Source organism: Coregonus clupeaformis, chromosome 7, assembly GCF_020615455.1.
Source record: "Coregonus clupeaformis isolate EN_2021a chromosome 7, ASM2061545v1, whole genome shotgun sequence".
NCBI lineage: Eukaryota > Metazoa > Chordata > Actinopteri > Salmoniformes > Salmonidae > Coregonus > Coregonus clupeaformis.
In genome coordinates, this window is record NC_059198.1 from 11,374,245 (window position 1) to 11,385,165 (window position 10,921).

The window sequence follows — 10,921 nt, forward strand, 5'->3', positions numbered from 1 at the left end:
AGTTTGGCCGGGCGGCCAGCACTAGGAAGAGTCATGGGGGTTCCAAACTTCTTCCATTTAAGAATTATGGAGGCCACTGTGTTCTTGGGACTCTTCAGTGCTGCAGAAATGTTTGGTACCCTTCCCCAGATCTGTGCCTCGACACAATCCTGTCTCGGCGCCCTACGGACAATTCCTTTGACCTCATGGCTTGGTTTTTGATCTGACATACATTGGCTACTGTGGGACCTTATATAGACAGGTGTGTGCCTTTCCAAATCATGTCCAATCAATTGAAATTACCACAGGTGGAATCCAATCAACTTGTAGAAACATCTCAAGGATGATCAATGGAAACAGGATGCACCTGAGCTTTGTCATTATGGGGTATTGTGTGTAGATTGCTAAAAAATATATTAATTTAATCAATTTTAAAATAAGGCTGTAACGTAACAAAATGTGGAAAAAGTCAAGGGCTCTGAATACTTTCCGAATGCACTGTATATATATATATATATATATAAATGTTTTAGCAAAAAAAAAATCATTATCATAATTTTCACAAATTCCGAGTGTTATTTCGACTTCATATTGTGGATATATCATTTAAAAAAACAGGACAACCACGTTTTTAACTGCACTGCCCCTTTTATTTATGTCACTGTTGTTTTGAGCCGACTTTGCCGTCGCCCGAACAGGACACCTGGCTCACGCCCACGATGTCCCTGTTCCAAATCGAATGCAATCAACGCTAAACCGGTTCACCGGGGCATGTCCGGGGCGTTAATAGAATCCCCTCACTGAGACAGTTTTTGGGCGCGTGCCCAGTATCCTCATTTGGCCCGAGTTGTCTTGCACGGCGCCTGCGTTGTAGAGAAAGGTTTCTTGCTGGTTGCCTCTCGGCCTTAATTGTGTAAATTCGGCTTCCGGAGCTAGCTACTTTCTGTAATAGCAAGAGAAGACCGGTCGACATAGAGTATTGCATATTGCCTTAAATTAGCTAGTGTAAGGAAATATCATAAGGATATGTTTGTTTAAAATCGTAACAGCCATACATAGCTAGCTACTTCTAACGGTCGCTTGTTAGCCAACTCACAGTCTAGTTATCGCCGACATCTAAAAGCTAGCTAACGAGTTTAGCTTTGCGCTAGCAAATGCTAACCCTTCCTAGCGTTACGTTGCTTGCCTACGTTGGATATTGTTATTTACCTGCTTGCTTAACTAGGTCTATGAGACTGCTGGAAACCATATGGTCCTACCTCATCACTGTAGCAAGCTAGGTGAATAATTTGGTTGGCATGATATATGTGTGGGTGTAACGTTAATTCCCGAGTCCGGGCAAGAAGTACCCGGAAGGGAAGAGCAGCTGCCACTTTTGCTGATGTATGATCAAGCTAACGTTATAACTGTAGACAATAGCGAATAGTTGCAACGATTAGACTGTGTGGGACCCGGCAATCAAGCTTTCAAGTCTAATTTGGGATAAATGGTTTGAAAAGAAGAAAGGTGAGTATCTAACTAGTCTGTCATCACCACATCCACTGAAGGCCTGGCTTGCTTATCCATGTTTTGGATGGGGGGTCTGGGCAGTAGCTAGCTAGAAAATTGGGCAGTAACCCAGCCAACTAACGCTAGCTTGCTAACCTAGCCAGAATGTTTAGCTAGCTAGCTAACACCGACAAAGTAACGGTAACGTAGTTTAGCTACTGTAGTTTGATAACATTGATTAGCTAACCAGTTTAACTAATTTAGCTAACCAACACGTTTTTGAATTTGGATTATCACCAAGTAATTAGTCATCAGGTTAGCCAATCAACTTCTAGCTATTTTGTTTTTTACATAGTGACCGTAACGTAATGTGGCCTAGCAGTAAGGATGTCATGTAATACAGTTAGCATAGCTAACGTTAGTCACATAACTACTAGCTGGCTAGGCATTTTATTATTGGGCAATTTTCTAGGTTAACTACCACAAATCATTTGGTAACCATTTTGAATTTTCAGCGCTCTAAAATCAATATAGTTCGCCAGCTTGTAGTCCTAAAGACCGGAAATGAGTTACCGCTGGTTCGTTCAGCCATTCCTATGTGGAAAATTAATGGGGTTTTGGAATAAACGTCGAAAATAAGATCTGAGGCTAACACAAGCTTGGGATATCTTATACGTTTTGTTCTATGATATAATATTAGTCAGTTAACATGACCTTTATGAATTATAAAGCCATTATGTGTTTTTTTAAATTACATAAATGCTTCAAAATTCACAAAAAGTGTTGTTAGCTGACGAAGATTCTTATAGACCAATCGTGTAAGATCTCCTAAGCCTGTGTTTACCACAAACCTTATTTTCGTATTTTATCCCCAAATCCTATTTATTTACCCATAGGCTTTGGCCAACCAGCCATGGCAGAGTTAGTGCATACAAAAAGATGCCATTACTATTGCTCTCTAGGTTACTGATGGCAGCTGTTAGCTGGCTATGCTAACGTTAGCTAGATGAGTTTGCTAACCAACTGCTAGCTAGTTAGCTAACAATAGTCAGGCAACTAGCTACCTACAATAATATTTGTTTATCAGTACACAGGCGAAAGTAAGTCATATTTAGGTTCGCCAGCCTTGTGTCCCATGTTGTGGGGAGGAGAGCATAAACACACAAATCATTGGGCCAGTTCGTTTTGCATGGCTGGTGCCCCAGGTGGGTGGAGATTTCACTTAAAGACATACTCCGGAACTACTGTCTTACAGCAGAGAGACAGCAATAATGTGGTGCACATATATACTCGTGACTCGAGAGTACTTAGGTGTATGCAATTTTGAGGGATCACTTTTGGCTTGTGAGTGCTACTTTAAGAATTCCTGGCTAAAAAGTATACTAAAGTACCGGAGAATCTCTTTAAGGACCAATGGAATGGTCTAAAATGTGTAAAATCTGCCCTCCTGGGGCACTGGGCCATTAAAAATAATTCACCCATTGGCAAGTGAAGTGAGATGGCTAACGTGATCATCCTAGTAGTAGTACATAGTGTTTTGGTGCATGGCCGCCATCAATGTTGTCAGCTAGGGACTGTATGTACAGGTCCATGTTAATTTGTTGATCTTAGAATGCTTACTTCACACTGTTGCGTTTCAAGATTGACGTAGGTAGCTAGCTATGTCAATGGATGGACAAATTAACTAACCATCAACTTGTGGGCGGATAAGTTTAACGGAATACTGTGGCCATGTTCTTAGATAACTAACCTCCAACCATGTGCACAAAGTGGAGAAATAACCAATAACAACAATTGTCTTTAATCTACTTCACTTATCGAAGGCCTGATAGTCTTTTGCCTTTCACATGTGGCCACCCATGTGTTTTACCTGGAGAAATCACAATTTCTGTCACCAATTGCCCTTAGTTTGGCATTGGTAGGACTGTATACGGTGTAGGCTACACCACTTTAAGCTAATGGAATGGATTGCTAATAAAAGTGCAGCGATAGCACTGTAGCATGGCAGCATGCCAGAGATGGAGGCTGAAGTCATCCAGGATATGACTATGGATGTGTTCCAAATGGAACCATATTCCTTATATAGTGCACTACTTTTGATCAGGACCCATAGGGCTTAGGGTGCCATTTGGGACATATACTATGAGGGGTGGTAGCTTACAGCTCTGAAGCCTCAGCCAAAAGCATGTTCTCTGTGTCTTAATTTAAACACTTTATGTAGTGCCCTGTTAACAACACATTCATCTGATGGTTGGTTTTATCAGTGTCTCTCTCTCCCATTTTAATTGCTAGACAGACACAGGCACATAGCAGTCCGTCTGGCTGTCAGCGAATGCAATGAGTCTCTCAAAGCGGAGCGAGTGATGGGGGAGAGGGAGGAGGGGGCAGGTGACCTGCCAGGCGAGACCAGATTGTTGACAGCGCACTTTTCTCATGCAGAAAGGATTGGGGATGGGGCGTGGGCTGATCTGACAGGCAGGGAGAGAGGGATTGAGGGTGAGAGGAGAATGATAGATAGATGGAGAGAGAGGATGGTGAGAGGAGACAGTTCATTTTGCAGTCTGTGACTGCCTGAAAAGCGGATTCTATGTTATTCAATGCAGTATTAGGCCTGCTAGGCACTTAATATCCCTGGAAAATGCCTTCAGTGATGAGATCAATATATGGTTAACAGGAAGTATTTATACACAGAAACATTGTGAACAACATGTTATTGTTCTGTATCTGTCCTGTATCCCTCTCCTGGTCTGTTATAGGCTATTTGTTTTTTAATACATCCCAAATGGCATCCTATCCCCTAAATAGTGCACTACTTTTAAACAGCTCCTTATGGGCCCTGGTCAAAAGTAGTGCTCTACATAGCGAACAGCCCTGTTTTCTGTGTCCTGGGCCTGATCTGATCTATGGAAAGTAGTTTTATTGATTTGTTCTATTGTGTTTCAGCCCAGCACTGATTTAGCAGGATCACGATCACCACCACAGCCATTCTGCCTCTCCTGTCCCCACTACCTCCATCCAGTCCCCAGTGTCTGTCTGTCTGCTCTGAGAGCGAGCGGTCTATCTGGGCTATACAGAGAAACGAAGGACAACACAGCCGAGATTGAAGCACCAGCACTGACTGACAGATTTTAGTCTCTAGAGACCACACGAAGGACTTAGACAGCGAGAGAGAGCCCAGTTGGAGGGCAACTACCTGCGCCACTCTTAACACTAATAGGGTAAACAACCTGATTTGATCTCCCTGCATCCTCTGTCTTCTCATCCCTAACAGGGGAACAGAAGAAGGAGGAGGAGTTGCTACTTTTGCTGCAGAGGTCCTCTTTAACCTGGTCCTGGGACACAGCATATTGTTTTGTTCAACACCCCTGCTCAGTACTGCCCTACCCACATCAGCCAACGGTGGTGTCACAAAGCAGACGGGTCTCTGTCCCCTACTCTGTCGTCACTTTGATTTATTCTCTCATTTTTTCCCAGTTGGTTTTGAGTCAACACCTGCCGACATCAGCCATCACAAAGCAGCGGGGTCTCTTTCTGTAGGACTGCAGTAGCTTTTAGGCTATTTATTCTCACATTTTTTTCCCCGTTTGGTTTTGGAGCCTGGTTCTTTTACCGGCTGCTTGAACTGCTGAAACTGGGGCGCGATTCATGGGATGCAACCATGTCGGATCTCAGTGAGCGCAGGCCGGTCAACACGGACTATGCGGTCTCCCTGCTGGAGCAGCTCAAGTTCTTCTATGAACAGAAGTTACTGACTGACGTGGTGCTGCTGGTGGAGGACAACGAGTTCCCATGTCACAAGATGGTGCTGGCCACATGTAGCTCCTATTTCAGGTGAGTTAACTCAGTTTGCTGGTCGCTATTCCCTATGGAGTGCACTACTTTTGGAGTGCACTATAGGCCCTAGTAGTGCACTGTACTGTCAGAAGATGGTCTTGGTCAGGTGAGTCACTGAGGCGTCTTCTGGGCTGTTCTGTTCAACAGAACGTCACGTACCAGTACTACAGGACAGCAGTTTGTGACCATGATGCAGGCCTACCCCCTGGCCTGCCTGAGCAGGCCTATTTGGGAACACATTAGGTTGCTCCTGGGCTGTGTCTGAAATGGCACCCTATTTCCCTATATAGTGCACTTCTTACTATATAAGGAACAGGGTGCCATTTGGGACAGACCTCTGGGCTTACTTGTAGCGTGTGTGTATTTGTATTGGGGAGATGGAACTGTGAAATGGTTGGTTTATGTAAATACTGGAAAGGACAATGTAGGCCTATGTCGGAAACATGACAAGCATTAGTCTGACACTCTTACGATTAAGCTACATGGACCATGTTCTCCCTGAAGTTATAGTGTGCGTTTCAAATTGTACCCTATTCCTTCTATATTCCACTACTTTTGACCAGGCACCATAGGGAATAAGGTGCCATTTGGGACACAGCCATGGTCAAATAGTGTTTGTTGTTTACTATGAAATATAGAGCTTTGTGTTACTGTTTGTCCCTAAAATGTCAGCTCCTACTTCTGTGTTTGCGTCAGTTATTAACCACTAGGTAGTAGTTGTCGTAGTAGTACGCAGAAACAAATGATGCAATTTTAATCTGTGGCTCAAGAGAAGGTAGACCTAGGGGGCTCATTCAGAAGCACAACATTACATAGCTGAAGTGTAGCACTGCAGTGGAGAGTGGAGATGATGACTGGGCAGTTTACATCCCAAATGGCACCCTATTCCCTAAATAGTGCACACATGTTGAACAGAGCCCTAAGAGGAATAGCCAACTGAAGCTCCTCTAGGAACTAATCCATCACTCTATCCCTCTTCTCCCCACCTCTCTCAATCCCCCCCTTCCACCTCTCTCTCTCCCCCCTTCCACCTCTCTCTCTCACTCATATTTACATGACAGCAGCTTGTGTAGCCTTTGAACACAGACATTCCTAGTAAAGATCCAGCAGACAAATGTACTGGCTGCTCTCACACCCACCTATTCATCATCCTCCTCACTGATTCCTACGCACACCACTTGTTATCCGGTGACAACATGCAAAGCAGTTCCCCTCTTTAAGGTTCAGAGGTATCCATTCTGTTGCTCTTGACGCGGTCTGGCTCTCCCCCTTTCTCCCCCCTTCCCTCCCCCCTTCTCTTCCCTCTCTCCCCTCCTCGAGAGGTGTCCCTTCTCTCCCTCTTGGCACTCTCTGGCTCTCGTCCCTTCCTCGCTGCAGTTAAAGGGGAGCCGTGGGGGGCTCTGGCGTACTTATATTAGTAAGAAAACCCTTGTCATGCAGGCAAGCAGAGCTGTGTCGGTGAGGGGGGTGGGGTATGAGCGAGATGGAGGAGACAGAGGATGCCTGCAAGGTTGTGTAACATCCAGGCCAGATCCCTGGCAGATCCTGCTGTGAGCAGTACACACACACACAGGTTTTGGTGACATATTGTTTTGAAGGACAAAGGCAGTGTCACAGGCAGCTGTGTGGGTGTCAGGAAGGCTTGGAGGGAGGGGGAGGCTGGGGAAGAGAGGGAGACTAGGAGAGAGGGCTATGACAGGCTGGCTGGGGGGGGTGTTGTTGAGCCACAGAGCAGAGGAGAGGGCATGCTCTGGTCTAGTGCCTGAGAAGTCCAACTGGGGCTGTTGGGAGTCAGTGTGTTACCTACCTCTGACTGTTGCATGCTGGAGCCCCAGTCAGACAAATGGATGTTGTAGATCGATCAGGGTTTCCCAAACTCGTCCTGGACCTCCCACGTTTTGGTTTTTGTCCTAGCACTACAAGGCTGATTGAAATAATCAAAGCTTGATGATGAGTTGGTTATTTGAATCAGCTGTGAATGCTTGGGCAAAAACCAAAACGTGCACCCAGGGGGGACCCAGGACCGAGTTTGAGAAACCCTGTTGTAGATGACTGTCTAATATGTTATGCTCAGTGTCTGTCACAATACAACATGCTTTACTTCGCCCATAGCAGTAAACTAGTGCTTTAATAAAGATGTGAAATCACTGAATTTTGATATGGACAACATTTTAATGATGAGCTGACTGATTACTGATCCCTGTCCCTCCAACCCTGTTCTCTCTCTCTCTCAAGGGCAATGTTTATGAGTGGTCTGTCTGAGAGTAAACAGACTAATGTTCACCTGAGGAATGTGGACCCTGCCACTCTCCAGATCATCATCACCTACGCCTATACAGGCAACCTGGCTATCAATGACAGCACTGTGGAGCCACTCTATGAGACCGCATGCTTCCTACAGGTATGGTACCAGTCTCCTATCCATCCACCCCCCCACTCCTCTGGGTCTCAACATTACTCTATTAATCTAGACGTATCCTACTCTACCCACTTACTACCATGTCTGTCCTTGTGAGTCTTGTCTATTGACTACATCACATCACTGACCCTCCTATTTCTGATCAGTGGACTCTGAGGAATGAGGAGTATGTATAGGCAAATGGACAGTGATTGTGATTCTTCTTAGTAATATAGTTGTGATATTGATCTTGTTTTTCAAGCAGTAGCTAGTTCTCTATAATACCACTCTGACCCTGCTCCCCTCCCTCTGTCTAGGTAGAGGATGTGCTACTGCAGTGCAGGGACTACCTGGTGAAGAAGATCCACGCAGACAACTGTGTCCGGATGCTGAGCATCGGGGATCTGTTCTCCTGTGTGGAGCTGAAACAGAGCGCAAAGCGCATGGTGGAACACAAGTTCCCCGTAGTGTACCACCAGGAGGCCTTCCTACAGCTGTCCCACGAGCTGCTGGTCGACGTACTGTGCTCAGACAACCTCAACGTGGAGAAGGTGGGTACACACTATTCTGTTTATATGTACTTATGTACTTTCTACATACTTAGAAATATTCCTACAGGTATATGTACTCTCTACTCTGTCTTAATGTTGTTGGTTGTATGTGTATTTCTTATCCCTGAGCTGTAAAGCAAGTTACCCCTATGGGATAAGAATACGGATTCTGGCTACACAAAGTGACTGCTTGTAAAACTGATACCTATGGTGCTGTCACGATGTAGTATGTTTGATGTTCAAATATTCTCTTTTCTCTTAGGAGGAGACTGTGAGGGAGGCTGCCATGCTGTGGCTGGAGTACAACATGGAGGCTAGGTCCCAGTACCTGTCCTCAGTTCTCAGCCAGATCCGCATCGATGCTCTCTCCGAGGTGACTCAGCGTGCCTGGTTCCAGGGCCTACCGCCTAACGACAAGTCTGTCGTAGTGCAGGGCCTCTACAAGTCCATGCCCAAGTTCTTCAAACCCCGCCTGGGCATGACCAAGGAGGAGATGCTCATCTTCATGGAGGCCACGTCAGAGTGGCCGGCCGACATGGGTCACGTGATGACGGGCCCCAACCACACAGTGGTATGTTACAGCCCACAGGCCGAGAAGGTCTACAAGCTCAGCAACCCGCCCGGCGATCTCCAGAAGGTTGGGACGCTCGTCACACCCGACAACGACGTGTTCATCGCTGGCGGGCAGATCCCGCTTAAGAACTCGATCGCCAACCACGGGAAGAGCGGTGGAAAGCTACAGGCGGTGTTCCGATCGGTGGATAGCTTCTTCTGGTTTGACGCCCAGCAGAATGCATGGGTGCCCAAGACGCCCATGCTGTGTGCCCGCATCAAGCCCTCTCTGGTCTACTGCGAGGGGTATATCTACGCCATCGGGGGGGACAACGTGGGCGGGGAGCTGAATAAACGTACCGTAGAGCGCTACGACTGTGAGAAAGATGAGTGGGCCATGATGAGCCCTCTCCCCTGCGCCTGGAACTGGACCACGTCCGTAGCAGCCCACGACTGTATCTACGTGATGACCCACGACCTCATGTACTGCTACTTCCCCCGCGCTGACACCTGGGTAGAGATGGCCATGAGGAAGACCAGTCGCTGCTTCGCCTCCGCCGCCACATTCGGTGACCTCATCTTCTACATCGGGGGGCTCCACGTCGTCTCCAACTCGGGTGTCCGCATGCCCACCAGCACCATCGACGGCTCTTCCGTCACTGTGGAGATCTACGACGTCGGCAAGAACGAGTGGCGCCTGGCTGCCAACATCCCCGCCAAGCGCTATTCGGACCCGTGCGTGCGGGCTGTGGTGCTCCTTGGCTCTCTGTGCATCTTCATGCGCGAGACTCACATGAACGAGCGCGCCAAGTACGCCATCTACCAGTACGACCTGGAGCTCGACCGCTGGTACCTGAGGCAGCCCGTGTCAGAGCGCGTGCTCTGGGACCTGGGGAAGGACTTCCGCTGCGCCGTGGGGAAGCTGTACCCATCCTGTCTGGAAGAATCCCCATGGAAACCACCCACCTACCTGTTCTCCCCCGACGGGGCCGAGGAGTTTGAGGTGGACGGGGAGATGGTCTCCCTCCCTCACATATAGCTCTTAACCTTTCACCTCTCTGCCCCCAAACTGTGTCCCCGACTTGAACTCTGGATGTGACATGTTGAGGGATGGACCTGAAGGCCAGGGGGGAAGGTTTGATGTCTGTCTGTTCCAGAGGGATCTGAGAGCTACAAGGCTGTTCTGGCTGCCTGCATGGCTGGCTGTTGCTGACAAACTATACAAAGCCTCAGACGTTCAAAATATAGGTGAAAAACGATTCCCCTCAAAATACTAGTAATATGGGAAAAAAATAGTTTTCTGTTTTTTCTTTTGTCCGTTGCAACTTCAAGTCTGTTATACTGTTTCTACAATGTGATAATTGAAAGTCGACTGATTTGTGATGATGCACTTACGGGCGAAAAGCTCCTTCGAATAACTGTAGCAAATTCCCCCAACCTCCTGGTCTCTCTCTCTCATATATATCACCACTGTTGTAAACCCACATCCATCTCTCCTAGGGACACCTGGCCTGTGTCCCAGCCATATGGTACCCTATTCCCTAAGTAGTGCACTAAATAGGTAATAAGGTACCATTTGGGATGCTCCTGGTGTAGGAACATACAGGGCTGAGTGTTGGGGGTGAGTAGGTAGTAGGCCTAGTGTTGGGGGGTGAGTAGGTAGTAGGCCTAGTGTTGGGGGGTGAGTAGGTAGTAGGCCTAGTGTTGAAGGGGTGAGTAGGTAGTAGGCCGAGTGTTGGGGGGTGAGTAGGTAGTAGGCCGAGTGTTGGGGGGTGAGTAGGTAGTAGGCCGAGTGTTGGGGGGTGAGTAGGTAGTAGGCCTAGTGTTGGGGGGGTGAGTAGGTAGTAGGCCTAGTGTTGGGGGGTGAGTAGGTAGTAGGCCTAGTGTTGGGGGTGAGTAGGTAGTAGGCCTAGTGTTGGGGGGTGAGTAGGTAGTAGGCCTAGTGGCGGTAACAGGGAGGTACGGGAGAGAAGGGGTTCTAGGTGGTGACTGCAGGTCCAGTCACTAGCCTTTTCTTCTTCACCTCTGTTCCAGACACGCAACCCCCTGCCTCTCCCCTCAGTCCTCTAGTCCCCTGCCTCTCCCCTCAGTCCTCTAGTCCCCTGCCTCTCCCCTCAGT

The 10,921-nt window shown here is 47.5% G+C and overlaps 1 protein-coding gene across 3 annotated transcripts; it reads left to right on the forward strand.

Annotated features, from left to right (window-relative positions):
* Positions 1 to 755: 755 nt before the first annotated feature.
* On the forward strand, positions 756 to 10,921 carry LOC121569402 (kelch repeat and BTB domain-containing protein 2). Of its 3 annotated transcripts, none has more exons than XM_041880317.2 (5): positions 756 to 1,485; positions 4,411 to 5,298; positions 7,537 to 7,702; positions 8,017 to 8,250; positions 8,513 to 10,921. In XM_041880317.2, exons 2-5 carry the CDS (start codon positions 5,126 to 5,128, stop codon positions 9,839 to 9,841), a joined length of 1,902 nt encoding a protein of 633 aa, XP_041736251.1. In that variant the 5' UTR covers positions 756 to 1,485; positions 4,411 to 5,125; the 3' UTR covers positions 9,842 to 10,921. The 3 variants fall into 3 exon arrangements, with proteins under 3 accessions (XP_041736251.1, XP_041736252.1, XP_041736253.1); XM_041880318.2 differs by having other exon boundaries at positions 4,739 to 5,298; XM_041880319.2 differs by lacking the exon at positions 4,411 to 5,298 and having other exon boundaries at positions 757 to 1,485.

What these genes read in the sequence shown, in the direction of transcription:
- LOC121569402 (XM_041880317.2), top strand. Translation starts at nt 5,126, where the DNA reads ATGTCGGATCTCAGTGAGCGCAGGCCGGTCAACACGGACTATGCGGTC. An exon ending in AGACCGCATGCTTCCTACAG is followed by an intron (nt 7,703 to 8,016) that starts GTATGGTACCAG and finishes CCCTCTGTCTAG; the next exon opens with GTAGAGGATGTGCTACTGCA. An exon ending in ACAACCTCAACGTGGAGAAG is followed by an intron (nt 8,251 to 8,512) that starts GTGGGTACACAC and finishes CTTTTCTCTTAG; the next exon opens with GAGGAGACTGTGAGGGAGGC.